A 27,618-nucleotide genomic window follows, 5' to 3' on the forward strand; every position below is an offset into this window, starting at 1 on the left:
GCATCCCTGCCCCTTCTACATTCTCAACTGCGATGCAGGGGGAGCTTGAGAACTCGGTTTCCCAGACTCCCTGCCAGCAAGGTCTCAGGTTAGATTCTGCCAAGGAGACCCACTCATGGGAGGAGAAGCCATCACACGCTGGTGGCAGCTGTGGCAGGTGTGTGGCACGTGGAGTTTGGCCAGTGGCTTGCAGCCGTCAGCCGTCCTTCTGAGAATCTGCCACTTCAGTGCTGCCTGCTGCTGAGATCACTGGAGCCCACATCTCCCATCTCCTCCAGCCCCTCCCGTGCACGTGTCGCCTCGAATTCCTATGTTAAATCTTTGGAAGCTCTAAAGACTTCAAGTGGCTTCTGATTTCCTGACACAAGACCCAGATTTAACCATGTAGAGCACTGGAAATCATGGCTTGGATTCAGAGCACCAAGGTCCAGTCCTGGACCTGCACGTCCCAGGGCAGTTCTTCGTCCTCTCTTGGCACAGTTTCCTCACAGTTAAAATGGGGACAGTGATACCTTGGAACATGGGGAGATTAGTGAATTAACTAGGCACATAATGGCTGAGAGCTGCAGAACTCTCAGTGCAGAACAACTCCCTCCAGACCCCTGCACTGAGAGACTCGACCAAACTCTAGCATGTGTCCTTCTAGAGCTTAAGGCGTGTCCCTAGGATGACCTCAGAACCCCACCCCATTAGAATGCTGCCTGAGGAGCTCAAATGCTAACAGGAAAATTGACTGCTGGCTCTGGCCAGCACCTGATGACAGGCCCTGACCTCCCTTCCTCAGAGCACTAACTAGAAGGGGCTCACAGTTGTGAACATGTGTCTCTTGCAACTCAGAAGCATCTCTCTCCGGGACCTGAGAACCATTCTTTGAAATGTCATCATCAGGAAGGACAGGGCCCCTGCCTCCCAGGCTCTGTGGAAGGACAGACCCCTAACTTGGGTGACTGCCAGCTCACAGACACAGCTGCCCAGTCCCAGGGACACTCACCAACCCTTGTAGTTTTCACCTCCTGACTCTCCCGAGCCTGCCCTCCCCCACCCTGCTTCTCCCTTGAAAACGCCCAAATCACCTCTGCACAAATGAGAGTGGGGCTCAGCTCTCTCCCCTGCTGCCAGCAGTGACAGAGTCAAGTCTGTTTTCCCCGCTTTAACTGAAGTCAGCCATGTTCATCGTTGGAGTGGCCTCTCAGCCCCCAACAAGGAGTGCAGAGGCTGATGCTAAACAAAGCAGAGCAAGAAGGCGAAACTGCTGCCAAAGGAAAAAGTCCCTAAGGTGGACTGTAAAGCATTCTTGGGAGCTGTTTGGGGACAGAAACCTCTTGGTTTTGTCCCGACGAGACTGCATAGGTGACCACTCACTCTGAACTCAGGAGAACCGAGCCAGTGGGGAGGGAGGCCAGAAATCGGGCTCCCAGAGATTCTCTCCAGACCTCCATTTGTCAACTTGGCAACGGAAGGCTCTGGGCTTGTCATGGCCCTCATGGGGCCCCACGGAGGAACAAGCAACCCACTCCACACAAGCCCACAGAAACGCACCCCACTCCCACCACAGCACTCACCCCTGAGCCCTGCTCCAGCCAATAGCTCAGCCACCAGAAGTTGAAGGTCATGAGGAAGATGAACACCGCCATGAGAAGGAAAACCATGACAGAGACCACATATCCTGGGAGACAGAGGGGTGAGACACACAGGTGCCACAAGAAGGTACATGGCAACTGCTGACAAAGCTGCTTGTCCCCCACAGCCCCCGCATCTCCCTGACCCCCATCCACCTGGGACACCTTGGAGGACTTGAAAGAACATGGGTCTGAGTCAGAAAGCCCTGGGTTCGATCATGGCTCTACTACTTACAAGCTATGTGACCCTGGACGAGGTACCAAATGACCGTGACATTCCACTTCCTCATCTACGACATGGTGACAGTCATACCAGCCTTGTTAAACCCATGAATGGCAGGACTCCCCTGTGTCTCTCGACCTACGTGACCTCACACATTCCAATCTGACCCAGTAGGGACAGGGCTGGCCCTAGAGAGAGCCCCAGGCCTGGCATGGGCAGCTGACAGACCGTACCTCCGGCTGCCCGGATGTAGTGATGGCAGACCCTCCATCTCAGGGACCCTTCTTCCATCTTCTCTGTGTTGATGAGCTGATTCTCCAGCACTGGGTCAGGGTAAGAGAAGAAGGAAGAAGTATGCCTCCCGGTCTCCTGCATCTCCATCCGGGGTCAGAAGACTCCTTACACAGCCTTCTGCTGCAGGGCCCCACCCAAGTCTGACTCTGACCAGCAGGTTTTCCCTGGAAGACTCTGCTGAAGGTCATCTTTGACCCGGACTCGAGAGTCTGGAAAGGGTTCCATCCCCAGCCATGCAATAAACCCTGGAGGGCTTGGGCTTCTCAAGAGCTTCATGAGTTGAGAGAGGCAGCAGGAGAGAATGAAGAAAGCAATGACCTGGGACCAGAAACTTGTTCCAGAATTGTCATCACAGTACTGTGCAACCTCAAGCAAATCACTTAACCTCTCTGTTTCCTCATCTGACAACTGGCGGGCCTGTAGTAGATGGTTGCTAAGATGCTTGGCAGCAATACGCTTCTGAGACAACTCCTCAAAAACAGCGGTGACACCAGCCCAGGCCGACTCTTGGCCCAGAGCAGGGCAGGGAGACCAGTACCTGGAGATACCAGGAGATGCTGCTGATGACAACAACACGAGGCAGCACTGTGGGGTGACTGTTGTTTCTGCCTGACACTCTCCCTTCTAATAACAACACCCCAATTTTTCCTGGGGAAGGGGACTCTTCCTGCATTTGAATCTGGAGGGAAATTACACTAGGAAGGAATACGTTTGGAGCAGGTTTACTTCCAAAAGACTCTGCACCTGTTCCTGCTACTGAGACCCCAAAGTTGCTGAGGCCTGGTTCTTCAACTTCACCTTTCATTCTGTGATCCACACCCTTCCTCCAGTTATTTTCCTGACCAGACCGGTTTCTACCTTCACAGCTGAAGACGCTGTTGGTGACGGGAGCCTACAATGTGCCAGGCACGGTGCTGGGGCTTCCCCACACCTGACTCATCTGATCTCCACTACAACACTGCAAAGCAACCACCATTACCTCCACTTCTGCCAGTGAGCGTTCAGAGAGGTTCAGTTCTTTGGCCAAGGTCACACAGCTTTGAAGCAGCAGAGCTGGAATTCACATCCAGAACGTTCTTACTTTAAAAATAAAGGGCTTTCTGTTCTGCTGCCCTGTCTCAAAAAACAGCAAGGCCATGATCTCCTGGACGAGCAGAACTGGGCCCAAGTCATTTCTGGTTTCTGACACCTTTACTCTGAATATTTGCTCTCAACAAACATGTAATGAATAAATGTCCAAATGCCTTGCAAAGTTGTAAATTTACGCCACTCCAGGCCAGAGCTACCCCCAGCCTGCCTCTGCCTCTGCCTCTGCCCCTGCCTCTGCCCCTGCACACCCTCAGCTGTGCCCGCATAACACTCACTCCCTGGATGCTCCAAAATCATGCTCCTAAACTGCCTGGATCTGTAACCTGTGTGTGTGATGTCTGGGATCCGGACACTGAGGGACATGGCCCTGTCCGGGGTCCAGGAGGGCATTCCGGGACCTCTGGGGGCACAAGCAGGCATGCAGACGTTCTCATCCCATCCCAGCACCATTACCAGCATTGTCAGGGAGAGGCTCTTCCCGGCAGGTGGTCTGGGCCTGACCTTCCACCTGAGGCTCTTCCGCCCTCTTGGCTGTGTCCTGCAGCCCCTCCTGGGAGAAAGCACACACCCTGAATGCAGGGGGCTCCTCCCCATGGGGCGAGAGGGAGGGGTGGGGTGGAAATTACCTGTGTGACTTTCCCGAGCATCTTCTGTATGAGTTGGGCGTATCGCCCCTTTTTCTGTAATAACTCACGGTGAGTTCCTTTCTCACAGATGTTCCCACCTTCTAGTAAAATGATCTGGTCACAAAACTAAATACTGAAGAGTCAGAAGAAATAAAGTCTTCAGCAAGCATACGAAAAGACGTTCAACTTGGCTATTCAAAAGGGAAATGTAAAAGTTAAATCACGATCAAATATTATTGATCCCACCTGGTTGGCAAATGGTTAAACATTGGGCAACCCCAAGCATTGGTGACGATGGAGGTCAAGGGAACCGTCATAAAATGGGGGGCGGGGTGGAGATTGTTACAACTACTTTGGAAAACAATTTGACGATATGCCGTAAAATTAAAGATTTTGAAGAATTATGAACCAATAATTCGACTCTTAAAACTCTACCCTAAAAAAACTCTCAAACCAGTGCAAAAAGACACACATAGAAGGATGTACACTGAAGCATTTTTTGTAAAAGTGAAAAATGTGAAAAACCTAAGTGTCCGTCCTAGAGAAATAAATTTTGGTATCTTCAGATGTTGGAATACTATGCCAGTGAGGATCAATTAGAGTTACGTGTATCAACAAGGAAGGCCACAGAAATATAACGTTGAGCGAACAAAGCAAATTACCGAAGGACACAGTAAAATATCAGTTACATAAAGTTTTGAAATATGCAGAAGAACCCTGTCGTGTGCAGAGAGTCACACGTATGTTGTAAAAGGACAAAGATGTGCAGGGAACGATGGACAGGAAAGTGAGGAGAGCAGGAGGGAGGGAGCGGAATGCAATCTGACAGGGATCCTGTGTGGTTGTGGCTCTGCGTGGGAGACATGGGGGTTTTCATCAGATTACTGTCTACCCCTTTTTTATGTCTTAAATACTTTATATCAAAACAATAGTAAGGCCAAAACAGAGGAAGAGGGAGAAATGAGAGCAACGTCGTGAGGCCAAAACCAAGAATGAAAGTATCTATGGTAAAGGACGTGTGAGAGGCAGCGGCAGGCACAGCCGTTGCACTCGAGGGAAGAAGGCGAGACTTGGGGAATTCTTCTCTGAGGGATTTTCGTCCTTTTTTTGTAACTTCAAAAGCAGGAGCCTGCCCATAAAAATTTGAAGATAAAGGAAACCTTAACAATTGGTTTCAATTTTTACCAGCCGCACAAATCTTTTACCAGCCTATTCCGTCCACGTGCAAAGCAGAGGAAATGCACGTTCTTTGCACCACTCCCCGATTTGGGGTCCAGTTTGAGATGAAGGGGCAGAAGCTGTGAGGTTGTTACCGAATGACACTGACAGGGCAGAGCCTCGGGGATCTCCGTGACCCGTCAGGCACGGCCAGAGCCCTGACAGGGTGGTCACCTGCAGCTGGTGGGTCACCAGGACCACGGTCTTCCCCGAGCTTCTTCTGAATGCACTCCTCAAAAGATGTGCTTCGCCACGTGGGCGTCCACGGCCGACAGGGGGTCGTCCAGCAGGTAGACGTCGCGGTCAGAGTAGACAGCGCGGGCCAGGCTGATCCTCTGCTTCTGTCCCCCAGAGAGGTTGAGGCCCCGCTCCCCGATCTGCGGACAGGCAGCCAGACGTACCGTGTCTCAAGGGGGAGCACAGCCAGTTGTGCCCAAACCAGCCTGCTGGGCGGGTGTGACAGACTGAGCCCCCTCAGTGCACACTCCTGGACACCTGAGGATTTGGCACCCCTGGCATTTAAAAAATAGTTTTCAAAATGTGCTTAGTAGAGGATGAAAAAACTGATTTTCAGTTAATCAGAATTCTATCATTGACCATTAGATGCAGTTTTTCTAAACCTGCCAACTTTTTAGAAGGCATATTAAACCCTTAACAATTTAGATAAAAAAGCGAATCATTCATGCCCAAGAAACAGCACCTTCTTACATCTTATTCGAATTTTCCATCTCCATTGACTGCAACTGTCAACTTGCGAGACCACCAGCTGGGGTCAGGGGTGTGTCCTGTGCACAACTACTCCACAGGACACAGGCTGGGACTCTATGTTGCTGTCATGGGAAAGGCCACCGTGCACGACACCTTATGTCAGGAGTGACAGACAGTCACAGGCAACCAGTTACTGGGCAGCATGGTTTGGGGCCCCTTGCAGACCAGCACTCCAGGCCGCTGCCGGATCACCCATCCCTCAGTCAGGCTCTGAGGACGAGGGAGCCGGGGGCTAAGTCCCAGTCCCCGCTCAGCCACAAACTCTTGGGGTCTCTGTCGAGAAGAAGCAGAGTTGAAAGAGCGGCCGGGTGACCTCTTGTCTGCTCTGTCTCCAGTTCAGCACCGTGTGCCTTGGACAAGCTGCTTGGCCCAGCCAAGGCTCAGTTCCCCATCAGTCACTCATTCAGCAAAAACAGGAAAAGCCTCCTCTGTTCTAATGATGGGCGAACACCTGTGCTGGGCACTATTCAAAGCACTTTGTACATATCCGCTTGTCTAAACTACAAAGCAGCCTGATGAGGTCAATACACTTCTTGATGTATTTTACAAACCAGACCTCCTTCTTCCTACTGAAGAGACAACTGTCACCAAGACAGCTGGACACTCTGCCCTCCAGGGTTTACAGTCCCCCCTTTAGAAGAAGGATATTAAAGGACTGACCTCCTAGGGTTCCCTGGGGCTCACCTAGACAACACATTGCGGCTGCTGGACAGAACTTTGCATGTGATGAGTGCTCAGCACATGAGCTATTATTAGACAGTAAAATCAAGAGAACAGCACTGCTTTTATCTTACGAGGGTCTCATGTGGATTAAAGGTGGCTGCCGATTTGCAAGTCGGTGAATTATCAGGAAAATGCGGGAGTCAGAAATCAAATTGCCACTGTGGGGCCATGGCTGATGTTCCCACTGACAAAGGACGTGCTGGTCAGAGTGGGCAGGGTGGGTGGGTGGTCAGAGGGCCTGGCTGGGAGAGTTCTTATCCTCTTATCCTCCTGCGCCAGGAGGAGGAGGTTGAGGTCAGCTCCCAGTCCTTGTGGGGAAGGTAGCCTCTTTGCCAGCTCCCAGTGTAAGATGAGCCCCAACTTCCCTCCCTCAGTGAGGGAGGCTCTGAGGCAGCAGCTGCAGGGCCAGATCGGGCTGCCTTGGAAGGAAGAGCTGGGGCCCTCCTCTACCTACCCAGGGAGGCAGCCTGAAGACCCCAGAAAACAGTTACAAAGGCACCATCATAACAGAGCTGGGGGAGGCTCACCTCCCACTCACCTCCGTCATGTCTCCGAAGGGCAGAATCTCCAGGTCCCGGGTTAGGGAGCAGCAATGGAGCACCTGGAGGTACCTGCGATGGACAGAGAGCTGAAGGGGCAGGGGCCGGGCTGCGGGACCTCCAGCCTTCCCAAGTTTGGAAGGGAAAGGTCTTGCATTCCATGATAAGAACTGTGGACCCAATCCTGCATCTAATGGTAAACCACAGGAGGCTTTTTCATTTCCTTCCTCCCTTCATTTCTTTTAATCTGATACATGCCCTTAGTGAAGACTTGAACAGAACAAAAAGAAGATACAGTGAAAAGCAAGTCTCTCTCCCATCTTTGACCCTCACTTGCTTTCCCTGGAAGCAGCCACTTTACAGTTTCTTATGTATTTATTCAGAAATAATCCAGTCATATGTGTCTGTGTGCAGCATAAACAGGTTTATATTGTTTTAATGGCACCATAGTATTCCATTCTATGGCTTCACCGTGTATTATGTCACCAGTGCCTCCGTGATGGACGTTTGGGTTGTTTCTAGTCTTTTGCTACTATGAACAATGCAGTGTGAACATACTTATATATGGGTCTTTGTGTTTGTGGGTGAAATTATCTATGCATCAAACACCAAGCATTGGGTTTGCTGAGGCAAAGAGTTGGTGCACTTTTATTTTCGGCAGGAATTTCAACACTGCCCTATGAGTCATATCAATCTGAAAGGAGAGCAATGACAAGATGAGAGCTGTGTGTTCGGACAGCTTCCTGAAGCGGGACACAGGGTGGAACAGAGCAGAAGACTGGAGACAGGGAGCCAAGGGCTGGGGCAGTGGGAAGAGTTTGAGAAAAAGATCACAGGCCAGAACTGGAGGGAGGTGGAGAAGAAGAGAGAACTGCAAGAGATGTTTAGGAGATAGAGCTGCCCAGGGTTGGCGACCAACTAGATGTGGAAGAGAGAGGAGGAGGCGTCAGGCTCGCCGGGGTGCACAGTTCACTGACACCATTAAACTGAATTGGGAAATTTGGGAAGAGAAGCAGGTTGGATGGGGGTTGGGCACACAGGGTGCTCATGAGTTGGTTTGGAGCTGATGTTGAGGAGCCCACGGGACAACCAGCTGGAGACAGCCCGTGTATACACCTACGTATCTATGCTCTCAGTGTTGTTACCCGGGGCAGATTGCAAAATCCAGCAAACAGTCAAAGGAGGCCAGAGTGCAGCACAGTTGGAAGCACAGCTGTAGCGTTCAGGGCAGTTTTCATGGGTCTTTCACTGAATAGACTTCACTCGAGTTTTCCAAGTGCATGTCTCAAGCAGGTCAACCCAGGACCTGGGAGGGAGAGGCCACAAAGGGCACGGAGGGATACGGATGGGAGATGGCCGGACATGTAGGCCGTGAATCCAAACTCATTTCCATTACATGGCACAGCCTCATCACCCCATCTGTTTAACCTTTTGACTGACGGGTCAGGAATTAATCAGTACTATTGGGGGAGGGTTATTTGGAGCCATATAGCATAATAATTAAGTGTTAAGTTTCTGAAAGCCACTGGGTTCATATCCTGCTGGCTCTATCATATCCTCCCAGCTGTGTGACTTTGGGCAAATTATTTAACTTCTTGGGGCCTCAGCTGACTCGTCCAGAAAATGGGTATGATGATAGTCCTTCTTTCACAGTGAGGAGGAACCATAGTGATGCATGTAAGTGAGCACACTGCCAGTATTAGCAGTTGTCAACTGACTATTAGTAGCTGGGGGTCCCTCCCCAAACCACCAGACATCCCCATGTCCCTCTCCGCCCCTTCCAGAAGCTTACCGGGCCTTGTCATACTGGCCTCCCATGAGGATGTTCTCTCTGACGCTGCCCCCGATGATCCAGGCCTGCTGGGGGACATAGGCCAGGCTTCCATGCACCCCCACTGAGCCCTCCAGCATGTGCATCTGCAGCAGAGTGAGTCCAGCCTCAGGACCGGGGTGGGACAGTGGACAGACCCTGCCTGGCTCAGCAGCCACAGTGCCCAGGGCCCCACTGCCCTCTGGGCCCCTGGGGGCTCTCCTAAGTAAAAGGGACTTTTAACTTGGTCCTGCCAGGCCCACCCGTGAGTCTGAGGGAGGCCATGAGGACATGGGCAGCAGAGGGAACTAAGCAGCCCCGTTCCTGCTGTGACTGAACCTCAGTTTGCATTGAAGATGCCCCATACTTCTTCTCTTCTTTCCCCAGCCCCATTCTCTAGCAAGAAGCACCTCCCTGCTCTTCACAGTGAGTTGGAAAGTTCCAGGCCTTCTCTGAGCATCCCTGGATATCACAGAATTATTACTAATGTTGTCAGGTGTGATAATGTCATCGTGGTTAGATGGAAAATGTCCTATTTTTTGGCATCACGATGAAGTTTTTAGTGGAAAAAGTGTCATAATCTCTGTAATAAAATAGTTCTACACAATATGTATCTGCATAGATGTGGGAAACATGCCAGTGGGGCCAACTGTTGATCTAGGTGGTGAGTATAGGTGTCTTCAATGTGGTGTACTTCCTGCTCTTCTGCATGAGAAGGTTAAAAACACACCCTAAAGAAACATAACGGCCATAACCCCATCCCCGTCACCTCAGCACAGGACCTTGTCACCATGTGCTCCTTTCTCTTTCTTATCTTGTGCTGCTTCTGACGTGGAGTCGTGCTTTAATTAATGAGAACAAAACTTTACAATGACATCTTTGTGTCTTCCTTTATTGGGAGCAAAGTGGTTCATCTGAAGAAGAGACTGACAAACCACTATCACGTAGGCAGGTGGCCTTGAATGGAAGCCGACAGGAAAGGCTGCTGTGATGAAAAGCAAAGCTCCCACAGCAGGTGGACCTGGTTTCAGCCCTGGCTCCAGCCCTTACCTGCTCTGTGACCTTGGGCAAGTCACCTCTCTGGACCTCATTTACTCGTCTATAAACTGGTCCTAATGACTGTGCCTTCCTCATAGGTTGTTTTCAGGGTTGAAGGAAAAATGAGATGCTCTTAGCACAGGACCTGGCATGTAAGTACTATTTAAACTATTTTTACTATTTAAAAGAAGAAAAAGTAGAGTCTTTCTTCTCCCCAGCACAAAGAAGTTGGGGAAAAGTCCAGACACGTGTAGCACAAAGAAATGAGCTGCCAGACTGATGTATTAGGAGAGAATTCTGCTGACAATGTGACCACATCCCAAGGAGGCGCTGAGTTTGGTATGCACATTTGGGAGAAGGAGGTGAGGAGGAGCTGAATAAAGGAAGGACCTGCTAGTTCTCCCAACAATGGAGGAAGGAGGGATGATGGCATCCTCCAAGAAAGGAGGATGAAGAGAGAGACGCCCCAGGACGGGGCGAGGCTGGGGCTGAGAGGGGAAGAGCTGGTGAGAACCCCCACGGGGAGGTGGCCAGAAACACGTACCAGGTGTTGTGTCCATTGTGAGGTGTTGTTGGCTGGCAGGTGTGCAATGTGACCTTAAATGTTTGGGGGAATGGGATAGTTTTCTTGGAATCTGGAGAAGGGAGGGGCTGAGCTACATGTCTGCATGGCTGTGGAAAAAGCAGACCTCAAGAACGTCCACAGTCAGTGGAATTGGAGGGTTCAGGTCTCATAGGGTAGGAGCACAGTTCTACTGGTGGGGTTGAGACTGTCTTATCCCATCCAGAGGGCCATCTCTCCACCCCCTTCTTCCTCCTTCTCTTTTCTCCCTCCTCATGGCCCTCCTGATGCTGCCTCACAAGGGACACATGTCCCACTCTGAGTTTGGCCTCGTGAAATGACTTTATTATCATTTTGGAGACACCCTGTATCACCACCCTGATAGCTGGTTGATTACAAAACAGGGTGGGGAAAGCAGAGAGAACAGGCGAGGATGGATCTTCAGGTGACCTCTCAGGGTCAGGAGGAAGCACATTTACAACTCACCTTCCCCTCAGCGCACGCTCAACCGTTTTCAATTGACAAAAATTTTATGGGCTCCGACTCCCATGAGGAAGACAGTGATGGTGTGACTTACTGGGCGACTCCAGCTTGGGAGCCCTGGGACTGCCTGTGGGTGGACACGCATGGGTCACAAGTCTCTTACCTCCTCCAGGATGGCTGACAACAGGCTGCTCTTGCCACTCCCAGTGTTGCCACAGACCCCTACCATGGTCCCCTGCAAAGCCAAGGAGGACAGACAGGCATTGGGACAGCACAACCCTCCTACTCGCCCAGGGAGGGTCTATTGTTTGAACACAAAACAACAAACAGAAAACAAATTAGCCACCTACCCTAAGGCCCCTCAGATGAGCAAAGCTCAAGAGGACCTCTGAGGTCAGTCTGTGGAGGTGGGAAGGGGCAACCTCAAGGGAAGGAAGAAGCATGGAAGTGGCAGAGAGCAATTCATGGATAGGTGGCCCTGTTGGGCAAGAAACCCAAATTCTAGATCAGCATCTATTCTACTCTGTGGTCCTGGGCAAGTCACTTAGCCTCTCTGTGCCTCAGTTTCTTCATCTGTAAAATGGGCATAATGAAGCCAGCCTCACAGAATTCATACATGCACTCATTCATTTATTTATTCATCCATCGAATAGTCATTTGAGTTTCTGCTACATGCCAAGTAATGAAGAACAGAACTCTCCTGAGCTTACATTCTAGTGGGGGAGGGGAGACAAACTATGAAACAAATAAGCAAACAAACAAAAGAATAATAATCAGGTGGTGATAAGTGATATAAGTAAAATGAAATTGGCTACTATGACAGAAAGTTGGATGTTAAAGCAATTTTAGATGAGTGGGCCAGTGAAGGCTTCTTAAAGCAGGGTCATTGCAGCTGAGACTTGAATGACTAGTAGGATCCAGACACAGGAAGATCTGGAGGTTCCAGGGTATGGGAACAGCAAGTGCAAAGGTCCTGAGACAGGAACAAGGTTGGCTGCCAAAGACCTTGAGAGGGCTGGTATAGCTGGTGTGGAGGGAACAAATGGGAGAAAAGGTCGGAAAGGTGGGCAGGGTGCTCGGGAAACCTGGGCTCCATCCTGAGTGCAGTGGGAAGTCACTGAAGGGTTTAAGCAGGAGAGTGACTTGGATTAGTTTGTGGATTAGAAAGATCCCTCTGTGCACCGCGTGGTAGTGGATCATGAGAGGACAAAAGTGGAAGCAGAGAGGCTGGTCAGGAGGCTCTTAGAGGAGCTGGCAAGGCATGATGGTGGCTGGGGCTAGGGCATGGAGGGGACTAGGGTGAGAGGTGACTGGGTTCAGGAGAGATGTCGAAGTAGAGCTGACAGCCCTCGCTGATGGATAGGATTGGCAGGAGGGAAGGAAAGGAATCAGGTGTGACTTCCAGGTCCTGGACCACTCAGGTGCTATCTCCTGAGGTGGGGGAGACTTGGGGAATGGGTCGGAGAGGGGGAATATCAAGAGTTCCGTGTTGGCCTTGTTGTCTTTGAAATGCTTAACAGGCACTGAAGAGGAGAAAATTAAATAGACAGTTGAGCCTGGAGCTCAGAGGAGACTTCAAAGCTAGACATAAAGCATAGAGATGAAATTTAAAGCCATGAGATTACAAGTGATCGCCAAGGGAGAAAGTGTAAATAGATAATGGCTATTAGATATTAATATCTGTACTATTATATGTTAATATCATTTACTATTGGTGATTAATATCTTTTCAGATATATCTATTAGATATAGATATAACTATCTATATCTATTATTATTAGATATTAATATCTATTACTAGATTTTAATAGATGATAGAGAAGAAAATGCAGAGGGGAGATTTGGACAGAGCAGGGAAGCTAGGCTTTGCAAACATAAGGCAGAGAAGAAGCCAGATAGGGTGAGTTCACAGAATAACCAAATTGAGATGTAGGATAGTGCCCGGCACGTACTAGCAACATCATAAATGTGAGTCTAATCTCCTTCTTCTTCTCTGCTCTGTGTCTTTGGTCCCTCCAAAGACCAGCACACACATAGCATACTATTCTGGGTCTTGCCATCACAAAACAATTTTACATGATCCACTGATTCACACTAAAGTATGAAAGACTTCCTGTATTTGCCTTCCATGAAAAATTTGTATTTTAAAGGGAGATTTGGAGGGGGCGGTTTTTGGCTAAGGAAATGGTGAGGTGCCAGGCCAAGCTCCTAGCCTCAGGCCCCAAAAGTCTGGCAGCTATCCTGTCTGCATGGCTTGGACAAGGCTACCTTTGGCACCACCAGGTTTATCTTGTGCAACCCTGGGGCAAGGCTGCCCCCTTTGTCCTCTGGCCTGAGGGCACCTGGAGGTGGCTGAGCCCTGGTCGCCCCCTTGGGAGTATGTCTGTTCCTTCCCATCTCCAAGGCTCCCTTGAAAATCCCGGGGAAGGTCCGTAGCCAGCACAGGGAGGCCTCCTCCAAAACCAGTGCTTTGCTGGGATCTTTCAATGCCTGGATGTATAAAACAGGGCTCTCCTGGAGGAAAAATTTCTGCACAGACAAAAACAATGGGAGAGAGGAGGAATTCAGTTCTTTAGTCCAGTAGGAACGTGTGTCCATTTTGCTGGCCTGCCCGTTGGTCTCATTTATGAACATCCAATAAACAGTAGAAGTTTGAAGAACCATTGCCAATTAGGAGGGGCCCAGTTTCAGCTGGTGAAAATTCTAAATCAAGGTTTTCCAAATTTAGGACCTCTAGGCCACTCTTTCATATTTGCATACTACCTGCTCTCTTAGTTCTATTCTGTTCTATTTTACAGTGACTAACGGCCTAACCCACATTAGCCTCTTCTGAAGTGATAACACCTGTTGACTTGTAGTATTCATGTGTAGTTTCTCTAATGAAAGTTCATTCATAACTATTAAAAGTGAAAGGTATGCCCATGTACCACACAGTGTTGTTTCGGGTCATACCTTTCAAATCCTGACAATGGACAGCTCCCTTGTCTCTGTGTCTGTCTCCATCTCCCTGTCTGTAAAATGCAAGAGTTGAACTGTATGTGAATTCGAGCGCTAAAAAAGGTGGGTGGGAATATGATCTCATGGAAGTCAAATTACATCCACATGTCTCTACCTGGAGATATGCTTAGAAAGAGATGTAGAAGGATACTTCTTGACATTTGGGACGATGGTTTTATCTCTAGGTAGAGGATGCTGAGAAACTTTTATTCCCTGTACCTTTTTGCATTGTCTCATCTTTTTACAGTAAGCACATAGTATTTCACAAAAACAAAACAAAAAGCTATTTTCAAACGAATAAAGTGCTCTGTTTCTTTTTTTTCAAATTGGATCTCAGGTATTTTGAATTGGATTAATTATGACATTTGGGTGAAGGCATACAGTGGTCATTGGGAATTGCACAGCTCTCTCTATTTTATTCAGTTAGTTGTGCACTTACTGTTTAGTTCTTTTTAAAAACATAATGAATATCCGTGAGCCCACCACTGAACCCAAGAGCCATAACTTTGACCTATCTCTGGGGTCCTTGCCCATCTCATCCCCCTGCTGGGTGTGAGTGAAGCCCTCCACACCCTCCAAGCCCTCCCCCCGGGGTAAACACTGTCCCAAATTTTGTGGTTTTCATTCCTTTGCTTTAAAAAAAAGATTTATAGGGGCCGGCCAGGTGGCGCAAGCAGTTAAGTGGGCGCGTTCTGCTGCGGTGGCCCCGGGTTCACCAGTTTGGATCCCGGGTGCGCGCCGACACACTGCTTGGCAAGCCATGCTGTGGCGGCGTCCCATATAAAGTGGAGGAAGATGGGGACAGATGGTAGCCCAGGGCCAGTCTTCCTCAGCAAAAAAAGAGAAGGATTGGCAGTTGTTAGCACAGGGCTGATCTCCTCACAAAAAAACAAAACAAAAATGATTTTTATCACATAGATTGTAATTTTATTAAACACTATTTGAGTAGCACATTAGCTTAATGAGTCAGTGTGACAAGCACACATCTGGATACGAATGAATGCTGATAAACGGGTTTATGGGGAACAAAGCAGCGTGTCCTCGCACCCCCAAAAGCTCTAAGTAAAGTCTCAATCTCTAATTTTGTCCATGCCATTCAGTGCTTTTCACTTGAAACGGCACAAAGGAAAGATAGTCTCCAGACCCTCCCACAGTGCACACCCTGGGGGCCTTCTCCAGAGCCCAGTGTGCACCCTCTGCAGCTCCCAGCATCCAGCTCACCTTCTACCTGAGGCCACCTGCAGGAGTCCTCCCCGAGGGCTCACAGCTCTCTTGTCCCTGCCTCTGGAAGCTGGCTCCCTGGTGTCCAAGGGCCAAAGGGCACAGGGCACTGAGACACAGTGCCCTCACAGCCCCAGGCACACAGAGGAGGAAGAGGGAGTCATGGCCTTGGGGATCATGCCTCCTCCTTCCAGCCTGGGGCTCTCAGAGTCAAACGCCTAAGGGGCCAGATAGACAACTTAAGTGACTGAAGCAGGAAGAGTTGAAGATGGCTGATGAGTGAGGGGACTTGAGTGAGCTCCCCATCCAAAGGGGCAGCCCTGCCAGCTCGAGGCTCTGATGCCATGAGGAAGTGCAGCCCAGGGATCCAGATCTTTGCCCTGAGACCTGTCCTTCCTGCCTCCTCATCTCCCACCATGACTGCATCCATCCCACCCCCTTCCCACTCTCTAGCCACAGGCTCTCAGACCTCCAGGCTGTCTCTCCAGCCATTCCTTCAGTGAACACCCCTACCCACCCTTCTCAGCCCAGGTTGTAGCTTCCTCATCTCTGCTCAGCCAGCAGGTGAAAACAGGCACCACGGGGGAGGATGGGAGAAGCCAGTGCAGCAGTGGGAGGAGGAAGGCGGCAGGGGGCCCTGAGGGCTGCAGGGGAGAAGTGAGGGGGCTCCTGGGGCTGTGGATGGTAGGGCTGTCGTGTGTTATCAGACAAGCCAAGTCCACCAGCTCAGGGCTTTTGCACTTGCTGTTCCTTCTGCCTGGTCCTCATCACTCAGCTCCAAAGTCACCTCGGCAGAGGCCCTTCCCTGACCAGCCACCCAAAGAGCCCCAGCCCTCCCCACTCACTCCCTGGAACACGGCACTGTTTACCGGCCTCATAGCTCTTCATCTGACATGATGTTGTCTTCTTTGCATTAACGTGCTTGTTACCTGTCTGTGTCCAGGACCAGGTTGTAACTCCCTGAGAGCAGGGACCCTGTTGGTCCTGCTCACTGCGTAATTCTCAGAGCCTGGCAGGCGGCAGGTTGTCAGTAAATAATTTTGAATAAATGAATGCATGATATAGATCGGGGACTGAACGCATTTAACTGAGATGATTATAAAATGTCTTTTAAAAGTTGATTTAGATTAGAGTTTTTAAACTCAGATGCCTGGAGGGGCAAGACCAGCTATGTAAAGAAGTGCAGCAGCCCACGGCTAAAATGTTAAGTGATAAGAAAAACACAGCCCCAGGGTTCGAGGTGAGATAGGGCAAGGTGGAGGCTGTAGCAAACTGCATCTAAATGCCCCATCTACACAGGGCAGCTATCGCCTCGGCTCCAGCTGCTTGTGGGCAGGAGAGAATGAAGGTCCACTTGTCAGATCTTCAGATTATACAAGAGAATCCAGAAAGCTGAGTTTTTATATAAAATGTCCAGGTTTCTAAATGCAAGCAATAGATACGATTTTTTTGCTTATGTTTTCCTTTTTTTTTTTTTTTCCTGAGGAAGATTCTCCCTGAGCTAACATCTCTGCCAATCTTCCTGTATTTTGTGTGTGGGACGCCACCACAGCATGGCCGCCAACAAGCAGTGTAGGTCTGCACATGGGAACCAAACCCAGGCTGCCTAAGCGGAGCATGCCAAACTTAGCCGTTAGGACACGAGGCTGGCCCCTAGATTTGATTTTTTTAAAAGACAAACCATCGGGGTAACCTTACGCAAACCTGGACAGAGCATGTAGACCTCTGGTCTGAGACCTGGCTTGGATACACTATCCTAAAATCTCCTTGGGGCTGGAGAGCCAGCCTGATTCATCCATCTTGCCAGCCTCCACACCAGCCTGGGCAGAGGAGGTCACCAAGTTAGCCAATCCCTCTCCACCTAGGCTGGACTCTGACTTGGCCAGGGGTCACATTTAAGAGGAACACCGTGGGGGCTGAGGCAAAGGACCAGCCAAGCAGAGGGCCGAGCAGCCAGTCGTCTGCTCACTCACCTTGAAGCTCTCAGCTGCAGACCTGGAATTCGTGAGGCCTTTGACTGCGAAGGGCGCATAGAACACTGTCAGCCACATGAGATTCAAGACGGCCACCGTGGTGAAGGCCTGGATGAGGAGGGAAGGAGGCAGTGAGGGTCACAGCTCTGTCCTGCTCTCTCACTCCCTGAGGCCCCCATCCCTGAGGCCCCCATCAAGCCACAGAGCCAGACCCCGCAGCTTCCCACAGGCAGGTCCTTCATCTGGCAGAGGAGAAGCTGGTACTGGGGGGGCTGGAAAAAGTGGGGAAAAGGGCACATGTCTTAAAGTCCCTGCATCTGAAGGCCTGGTTCCTATAGTAGCTTAGCCACTGGGAATTCTATAACTTTGGGCAGGTCTCCCTGCACCACAGGCTCAATTCCCCACTGGCATAGTGCCCCAAGTTGTAACGTTGGTACAGGGGGAATGTTTGGGAAGCACAGAAAACACAGGTGAGAGAGCTCTGTCTACTAACGACATAGCTCGGTCTTATCACTGCTGCTAAGATCATATATATTCTTCGTTGCCTTAGATACACTTTTCGTTTCTAACATTCAAAATCTGCCTAGGCTTCAAGCCTATTCCATGCCTCACTCGCTCCCGGAGACCTTCCCTCGCTGTGGCAAACCACCTTGGGCCCTGAGAATCCCAGAATGGGACCTTCCAATCCACGCGCCATCTCCACCCCTATCTTCTTCCAGCTTTATCTCAAGATAGACTCCAATGGGGCAGGAATGCTTCACTCTAATCCTGCATCCTGTGAGTGCACATGACCCAAGAGTCCCGCTGACAGTGTTCTGTACATAGCCCCCAATGCCACCCTCAAACCTCAGGCGTGGTCCTCTGGGGTGTGCCATGGCCAAGCACAGGGGCCTGCTGTCTGGAGCACAATCAAGCCCCTGGCTGCAGACTCTCACATGCTCCCCTCTTGCTCCGGGTGCCGTCTCCTGCCCTGCCAGGCTGGTTTCCACCCTCTCCAAGCACAGCACCCTGACCTATTCTCCTCAAAGAATTGGGATTCCTCACCCTGAAATCAGCTGCTGCTTCTCAGTGCCAGGGTCAGACCACAAAGAAAAACGCAGAGGAAGCTATACCTTTATTTAAAGTGCATATTCAGGGCCCAATTTTGGGACCAGAGAAACTCTTCAATTTAGGATTCTCGACCTCAGGAGTATATCAGAATCTTTGGGGTTTGCACTACACATCCCACCTCCCCTGCACCTCTAGACGACTCTCCCTCCCACAGCTGCTATGCAAGGGGTGTCAGTTCGTCAGATGTGTTGAGATGGAAGAAAGCCTGAGCACCCTAAAAGTCTGGAAATCACACCAATTTGTATTATGCATTTGCAAAACCTTCAGATCTTTGAGGGGCATGGGCTGGGAAAGGACACCTGAGAAAACTCCCTATCAATATGGGGGAAAACAGAGCACCCCAAACACTTACTGCTGAAGCTGTGAGTTTCAGCCGTAAGCACGTGTGGATGAGGAACATCACCACTGTGGCCACTGTGGAGGCTGTGAACAAGATAGTAGTGGTCAGGGCCGGCCCTGTGGCTTGGTGGTTAAGTGCGCGCGCTGCGATGCTGGTGGCCCGGGTTCGGATCCCGGGTGCGCATCGAGGCACCACTTCTCCGTTCATCCTGAGGCCGAGTCCCACATACAGCAACTAGAAGGATGTGCAGCTACGACATACAACTATCCACTGGGGCTTTGGGGGGAAAAATAAAATAAATAAAATCTTAAAAAAAAAAAAAAAGATAGTAGTGGTCAGACTCTGGGCAAGCCCACCCCTCTCCAATAGTTTCCTTTCCTTCCTTCTCAGGTCTAGGAGATTAAAAAGAAATGCACTGAAATTAACCACAAGAACATTCCCCAAGGAGCACACAACAATACTCAGAACATGAATGAAGTCCCCGGAAGGTGAGAGGAGTGGCCCACCATCACATCCCCAGGTCTGAGCAGAAAGCCAGGTTTTCTGCACCTTTAATGATTTTGGCAAATGGTTTCTCCCACGTGTACATTTTAATCGTCTTAATGCAGGTGAGGACTTCACTGGTCACGCGGATGCGCTGGTCGCTGACCTCAGATGTGTCCTTCTGTATCTTCACAACCCTTCTGATCAGGAATACCTGCAGTCAGGATACAGCAAGAGCTCCTTTTGACAAGGGCCGGAGAGTTCAGCCTGGCCTGAGCAGGACAACTCGGAGTATTTCCTAGGCCACCTCCAGATGGGACTGAATAGCTGGGTTGAATCCTGCACTGTTTGAGTCACTCGTGACTCTGGGATCCAGGGCCCCGCTGAAGGTTTTCCAGTGGAAGCCTCTCCAGCCCATCGGGTTGGACACCTGCCGCCCACAGCCTGGAGGCCTTTCTCTCCTGGGTCCGAAGCCAGGCTGCGGCTGTGACTCCTCTGCCTTCGGGAGCCCTCAACCCTCTACTACAATCAGCTTTGGATCACAGTACCCGTGCTGAGGGAGGAAAACACGCGATAATTCCGAGCCCGCTTAACCCAAGAGTCCCTTCCTGTTTTGCACAATTTATTTCACCTGACTCTTTGGCAGCCAATTTGCTTCCCTTCCCCCATTATCCTGTGCTCAGCCAGATGTTAAACGCTGTCTGCAGTATTACATCAGCCCTGTCTGGGCGGAAGAGAAGCAGCAAAACCCTCCCACAGAGGACCCCTTCTGAGGGAAGTCTGTGAAGCAGATACTCCCTCACAGAAGCCTACGAGGTAGACTCGCACATCAGTCAGAGTCACCTCTTATGTGCTCAGCCAACGTCGTATCCAGAGAAGCCTTGGAGCTGGGAACTGAGGCTGAATCTCAACCACAATGGAACGAACAGTCAATGCGTCACCCCTCCCACTCAGAAGCACCCAGATGCCAGAGCCCCGGGAGTTCTGGGGGACGGCCAGCATCAAACAGGCAGCAAAGAAAGACGGTACCTCCAGCGGTAAGATCAGGAGATAGCAAACAGTGGCAATGAGTGCAGTGGGTCCAAGAATGAGGGAGGAGGTGACACTGCAGGCAATCAGCAATAAACAGGCGAGCAAGATCAGGGGGCCGTAGTACGTCCCTTCAAACAGGTAGTTTATGTCGTTGGCGAAGAAGTTGATGGCCTGCAAGACAGCAAGCCCGTGGGCACAGGTCAGCTCTCCAGGTACCCAGGAGGGGCCACAGGTGCACGTGGCAGGTGCCTCACCATGTCTTCTCCTTGCAGGAGGGCTTGAAAGGCGGGGTGGTACAGCAGAGACAGACACACTAGGTGCACACCTCTCCTCTAACTAGCTGTGTGACCTTGGACAAGTCACTTTGCCACTCTGAGCCTCCGCTTCTCCACCTGAGAACCTGGAATCATGATACCTACTTTGTCTGGTTGTTGTGAGAATGGCCATGAGTTGTACAGTATCTGCACATGTAGACTGTGCTCAACAAAAGTTCTGTTTTACTATATTATTGCTGCTACTACCAACATCCAGATCCCAGAGGGTGGCGTCTGGTCTTCTATTCTATCATATGCCATTTAATTCTATCCTCTTCTATTCATTCTACTACTATTAGTCATAACTGAATTTTTCAGGCAGGAGCTGAGTCTTTTTTCCTTCTCCTTCTCCTTTCTCTTTTTTCCTGTCGACTCTTTGGCCCACTTCCCCGCTCCCAAACATAAACTGCCTAGTTCAGTGTTACATAAAAGTCGACATTCCCAATCAGGAAATATTTGAGGAAGCAGTTCACTGATGTCTTTTAGGATGACCAATCTGAATCCCTTAAGTGATTTTCTTTTAACTTGAACCTGATCTCCTCCAGTTCCCAACATGTGCCAGGCCGAGCCTTTAACAAAGTTAAAGTGTATGAGGGAGCACATCATGCTACAGCCACTTTGGAGGGCAACTTAACAGCATCTTTTAAAATTAATAATTGCATGACCCCATGACCTGGCACTTTCATTCCCCGGTGGAGAAACATTCACACGAGCTGGAGGAGGCACACGCAAGGATGTTCGCTGCAGCACAGCTAACAGCAGCAAAACCCTGCAAACATCCTAAATGGCCACTGGTGGGGAAGGGTTACAGCATCCATTCAAGAAGTATTAGGTAACATTGGGTCCTGGAGCAAACAGTCAAGTTCATGTCCCAGACCTGTCATTTACTAGCTGTGGAACCACAGACACATCACTCAGTCTCTCTCTGCCTCGGTCGCCTCATCAGTAAAATGGGAATCCTAAAACAACCTACTTCGTAGTGTTGCTGTGACCACTGAATGAGAGAATGCACACAAAACACACTTTATTTTGGCACATTGAAAGTGCTATATGGGGTAGGGGAAAAGGTAAAAACTCCTAGTTACAAATATGCATGAAGAGTATAGTTACCAATACTGCATTGTATGTCCGAAAGTTGCTAAGAGAACGGATCTTAAAAGTCCTCATCACAAGAAAAACAGTTGTAACTATGTGAGTTGATGGATGTTAACTTACTGTGGTGATCATTTTGCAGTATGTACATATACCAAATCATTATGTGTGTACCTTGGACTAACACAATCCTATATGTCAATTATATCTCAATACAAATGGGGGAAAAAAGAAAGCGCTGTAGTGATGAGGAAGCATCACAGAAAAGGATGAGGAGGATCTCTGGGGGCTGACATGGATCTGAGACATAGCGAGGTGGGAGCAAAAATTACAAAACAACATAAATGATGTGGTACCACTGATGTAACAACTCACCCAAAAAGTCTACATTGTACAGTTTCTATTGGTAAAACGGGTTGCAGAACACTATGCAAAATGTGGTATCATTTATGTAAAAACACACACACCAAATACGATATGCTGTCTATGGGTAACTCGCACGTGCACCAAATACACTTTAAAAAGCCTGGAAGGACACAAGCCAAACTGACAATGGCGGTTTCCTCCAGGCATAAGGAAAGTCGTAAGAACAGGTCAAGGGAATCATCTAGACTATTTCATTTTGTTTCCAAGGAGCGTATTCAGGTGTTTCTGAGCTTAGTTTTAAAATAAAATTTGTGGAAGCAATACCCTCGAAATCCTCACGCGAGCAGCTACTTCCGTCTCCACTTCCAAAGGGGCCACCTTGTCTTATGCTTCTATGAAGGGGTTTGGGAAATTGGGCCTTGCATACAGCAGGTGCTCAGAACAGAGGCGTCCAGAAAACGCACCAGGACAGACCTCAGTGCAGAAGGTCTCCTTCGCGAGGCAGGTAAGGGCACTGGTTCAGAGGTTGGACTCTGCTGCCAGGCTCTCCTGCTTACCAACCACGTGATCTTGTACAAGATTCCTACTCTTTCTGCGCCTCAGTTTCCACCTCTGTGACAATGGGAACAATAAGAGAAACTACGGCCTCAGAGGGTTGTCAGAGGACTGACTGAGCTAACTAGGTAAAGCACTAGGGACAATGTCTGGCTTACAGGAAGTTTGCAATCACTATGCTGACGTTCCTGAGATAAACAGGAAGAAGGGCTGCCCTGGACCCTTTCACTTCAGCCAAGTGCATCCTCCGTATTTGAGGCCTAACAGAAATTAATGATACAGTTTAACACTTGTGAATCACCCCCTTTCTACACACTGCATACGTACTAGCTCATTTCATCCTATGAGACAACCACCCCAGAAGGTGGGTCCTGTTATTGTTCCACAGCTTTAGGGGGGCTGAACAAGGTGTCTAAGGTCACAGAACTAATAAAATTGTGAAGAATAACAGTAATGATGATAACAATGAATATCGTATGTGTGTTAGCACTCAAAGTTAGAGAAAACATCCACTCGGTGGCAAAGGTTAATTCAGCAGGCATGTTTTGGACATCTGTCCTGCGTAAGTGAGATGCTGGGCCTCTTGAGGGATATAGTGGTGAATCTGAAATGGTTCTTGTCTTTGAAGGGGGCTCATATGAGGGGGGCAGCCAGATTTGTGCCTGATGGGGAGTGGCGGTGGAGGGTGGGGTTAGAGGTACTGTCAGGAAGGAGAGGACATCTAAACTGGGCCTTGAAGGATGAATGGGATTTTGACAGGGGCGGGGGGTGGGGGTGACTTGAGCAATGCTGCCAGGAGGTGGACATGCCTGGTGTGTTGGAGGACTGGACGTTAGCCCAGCCTGGCTGGAAGGGAGGAAGCCAACTCAGGGCTAGAGGAGGGGATATGGGAAGAGAAGAGGTGGAAAGTTCCTGATGCCGGATCATGAAGGGGTTTGGCTTGAGGGTAAGGAGCCAAAGCAGTGCTGCCTCTTCCAAAAACTAAAATGCCTGTTTCAGTACCAGAGAAATCCATGCTCCTCATGACAACTGCTAAGCCACAGAAAAATAGGGAAGTTGAAATTACATATATCAAATTCCAGGACCCCCATGACTATGGGTCGTATGTTGGAGTCCCTTCCTCCAATGTCAGTCAACGTTTGTGTGTGTCATGTTGTAGGGAGAGCAGGAACTGACACATCAATAACAATCACCAGGCAGCTCTAAGAACTCCTCTTCTGCAGAGAAGAAAATTAACACTCAGAGTGGTTCTCTGTGATTGCTTTCCCTAGAAGGTTTCCCTGAGCCATCAAGTCCTCATACCCTCCTCCCCAGGCTGGCTGAGGGGCTGCACTTTCCAACGTGCTTCTTCTCGGAATTTGTGTCTTTTTGTTCACTGCCCTATCCCGGGGCCTAGAACAGGGCCTGGCCCAGAGTAGGCAGTGTTACTGCTTGTTGAGTGAATGGCTAAATCCTCTCTAGGTCATCGGAATGAAAGTGGCATCTCCCTGGGTTCTTGCTGACCTGCTTTTATGACCCCAGAGGCAACTACTGATGTTTGTCAACACTCACCCTGGGAACTGCTGCCTTCCTCTGTCTTCCTCCTCTCCTAACTCCCTTTTCTCCCTCCCTTGGCCCCAGGACAGTGATGTCTGGAGGAGCAGCAGGGAAGGATGGCCTCGGTGGGCAGTCCCAGTCACTCACCTCTCCCGTGGTGATGTGTGTTAGAGACTTAAATTGCATTAGCTTCTCGAAGGCAAAGGAGAAAATGGCTGTACGAAACCTGACGCCTGTGCGCTGGTTGAGGACCCAACATGAGCACAGATTCAGAGACTTCAGACACTCGGTGAGAAACAGGGCAAAGCAGAGTCCCACTCCATAGACAATGTTCCTTGACTGCTCTTCAGAATATTCCAGGATCTTTGGTGTAAGCAGCGTCTAAAAGGAAGCAGGAGTTTGGATCATTCAGGCCCCGCAGTGCTTCTTTCAGGCAACAAATCTCAAACGTGGGCTGTGGGAGGTCCTCGGGTCAATGTCAGGGGCTTGTTGAATGGTCAAAACTGACTCAAGCACAATCCTGCCTTAAGGAAGGACACAGTAGTTGGAGGGGACTCAGAGAACACAGACTCAGATCTGAGTCCCAGCTCCACCACCTCGTGGGTGGTCCTGACAGGAACCAGAAGACACACACTCACGGGGCATTTCAGAAGTTAATAAAGTGACTATTTACAAGGTGTGGGCAGAGTTAGGAAATCCAACCAGGGATGGTGGAGCACCATGGAGCTAGTGACAGCAGGGAACTGTTCCCTCCCCAGACCTAAGGGGAGATGGGAGGGTGAGGTTACTGGGACCCAGAAGGAGAGAGTCATACAGAAAGGGCTCCTCACAGGAGTCTGCTGGCTGACCTCCAGTGACAGCGAGGCAGGTACCAGAGGATTACACACCCTGCCCTCACTTGCTCCTTCCCTCCAGTCTCCTGTTGGTGTCTCCCACTGGTTCAACCCAACCAGAGGCCACAGGGCTGGGGGAACCCCATCAATGTGATCCACACAGGCCACACACACGGGCACAGGGCAGGGTGGACAATGGTAGGGAGTGGATCTGGAGGCGCTAATGGAGGATATCCAGCACACTGACTGTCACCCAGGGAACTTGTCTCTGTGGTGTTATCAGCTGTTGTTTCTTCCTGGCCCGCATCCATGCTCCCTTAGCTGGTAACAGCACCTCGGTTTTCTCCTGGGGACACTGTCACCTGCCCTACGGCATGCAGTCTAGGCTGGATTGTCAACCAAAGTGGCCCACCCTCTGCTGGCCAGCCGGTGAGCATGTGACCCCAGCTGGGGCATTCAGATTCCCTCTCCACAGTCAGAGTCTTGGGCTGAGGAACTGGAAGACAGGAAATAGTCAGAGCCAATTCATCTCAGCCTTGAGCCCTGGAGGAGACCATTAGTTCCTGTCCCCACATTCCCAAGGCTGCTCCGCCATTGCTCAAAGCAGCTAGCATGTACTGAGCCAGGCACAGCTCTAAGGGCTTTATATACTGATCTCATTTAGTGTCACCCTCTGAGGCAGGTAGCGTCATGCTCTCCATTTTACACATGACTGTTCTATGAGGTCTACCGCCGAAGGTGTCTGGGGGTTCCTTGATGAAACTAAGGCACATAGGAGGTGAACAAATTGCCCAAAGTCACCCAGCAATTAAACAGCAGGGCCAAGGTTTGAGCCCAGGCAGTGGCTGCAGAACTCACACTCCCATTCCTAGCTCCAATGTCCTAAAACAGTCTCATTTTCTGAGCAATTCCTGGCATGGACTTGAACATGCTAATCCCTAAAGCCTTTAGTCCCCCAAACCTCACCAAGCTTGCCACTTACTGGGCCTAGCACACTTGTGACACAGAGGCAGCAGCCCAGGATCAAATTGAAAATAACCCTTGTTCGTTGGAATCTCAGCATCACTTGAAGCACTGAAGCTTTCTCAATCCCACGCCTGGAGACTTCTTCTTCCCAAAGGAGGCGAAGCCTTGAAAAGAGGAAAATTGAGCCAAGTGAAATCTCTTTGCGTGTGTCACCCTAATGTCCCAGGGCTTGCTAGCCTAGGAACTTCGTGAATGGAATTTTCAAACATAACAAAAGTAGAGAGAACAGTATAGGGAATCTCTCCAAATACCCATTCCCCAACTTCAAGAATGATCAACATTCGAGATTTTCATTTCATCTCTCCTCCCCTCTTCCGTTTTTCTTTTGTGCTGGAGTATTTCAAGCAAATCCCAGATGTATCATTTCCTCTATAAATGCTTCAGAATGTATCTCTTCCACATAGGGCTTTTTAAAAAGAAACCATAATAATGATAGTTATTAATTAATAACTATTAATTATTAATAACAATTAATCGTTGTACATTAATAAGATCGGGACAATAATTCCTTCTTGGCATTTAATATCCAGCCTGTATTCAAATTTCTCTAATTATTTAAATATACGTTTTTACAGTTGGTTTGCCTAAGTCAAGATCCAAACAGGGTCCACACACTACATTAAAAGACAAATCTGATAGACCTCTTGCTCGCATTTTAATCTATAAGTTTCCCCTTAAAATGGCATTTTCTGCCGTTTACTTCTTGAAGAAACTGAGTTCTTTATCTTTTAGAGTTTCCCACTTTCTAGATTTGACTGCCTGCGTCCCTGTGGTGTTGACTAACATAATCTTCTATCCTCTGTATTTCCTATTAAACGCCAGGTAGACCTAGAGGCTGAATGAAATTCACAACTCAAGTCAGTTGGCAAAAATATTTAACAGGTGATGTAGTGTTCTTCCTTTTGCATCATGTCACAAGACACACCCTGTCTGGTCCAACTTTTAGTAATGCTGACGTGGATCAGTGGGTTAAGTTGTGTCAGCCTGACTCATTCATTGCCAAGTTTCCCATCACTGACGACCATTGCCTAGATCCACTTCCATTAGGGCTGGCACAATGGTGATTTTTCTAATTCTATGATTGCTTCTATATTTAGTAGCTTGAATTTTTCTGTAAAAAATAAGTATCTCTCATCAACTATTTTGTTCTCCTGAAATACAGTTAGTTGAGATGTAGCCTAGGACTTTTGGCCTCCATTCTTGGGCCACCCTTTGTCCCCAGGCCCCGACAGCAGCACAGCTTGTGCCTGTTCTCAGACAGCTCTATCAGCTTCTGGGTCTCATCCTCTGCCCAGAATCTCACCAAGTTGCTCATGGCAAGCAGTTCTAGCCCTTTCAACCTTTTACCTCTCCAGCCATGGACACTCATGCCCAGCCTAAATCCAGAAGGGAATTAATACCACGAGAATCTTTCTGTCCTACTTCCCCTTACCTGCTATCAAGTCTAGGCTTCTTCTTCCTTCCTGAGTTATAAAACAATTACCCCATCCAGTGTCCAGGAAGGTGCACCAGACAACTGGGGGGTCTGGTCCCTAGCTCAGAAAAGCAGAAATGTCCTCATGACACCTGTATGTGTTAGAGGATTTTATTGCTTATGGATGATATGACTCAGGGCAAACCATGGGGTCACCTCTCATTCCAGCCCTACCCCCACATAACACAGTCCACAGAGACAACAAGCTCCAGAGTTGGCTCTCCCTTGACTAAACGAATCCAAGTTTTCCATAGCCTGCCCACGGCTCTCCTAG

General features: G+C 49.5%; 1 protein-coding gene across 1 annotated transcript in view; it reads right to left on the reverse strand.

Moving 5' to 3' along the window:
- LOC147913150 (ATP-binding cassette sub-family C member 11-like) overlaps positions 1-27,618 on the reverse strand; it is a 66,762-nt gene that overhangs the window by 33,348 nt on the left and 5,796 nt on the right. Inside the window, 19 exon segments of the mRNA XM_087420309.1 lie at positions 1,563-1,666; positions 2,076-2,165; positions 3,679-3,775; positions 3,852-3,984; positions 4,201-4,202; positions 5,244-5,280; positions 5,282-5,307; positions 5,309-5,446; positions 7,099-7,171; positions 8,892-9,016; positions 11,156-11,227; positions 13,261-13,521; positions 17,184-17,291; positions 18,646-18,749; positions 18,975-19,025; positions 19,183-19,330; positions 20,146-20,319; positions 24,159-24,392; positions 25,827-25,974. Of these exon segments, the coding sequence (XP_087276435.1) occupies positions 1,563-1,666; positions 2,076-2,165; positions 3,679-3,775; positions 3,852-3,984; positions 4,201-4,202; positions 5,244-5,280; positions 5,282-5,307; positions 5,309-5,446; positions 7,099-7,171; positions 8,892-9,016; positions 11,156-11,227; positions 13,261-13,521; positions 17,184-17,291; positions 18,646-18,749; positions 18,975-19,025; positions 19,183-19,330; positions 20,146-20,319; positions 24,159-24,392; positions 25,827-25,974 (2,125 nt within the window).

The sequence above is a fragment of the Ceratotherium simum genome, chromosome 30, assembly GCF_057802395.1.
Source record: "Ceratotherium simum simum isolate JZ-2026a chromosome 30, ASM5780239v1, whole genome shotgun sequence".
NCBI lineage: Eukaryota > Metazoa > Chordata > Mammalia > Perissodactyla > Rhinocerotidae > Ceratotherium > Ceratotherium simum.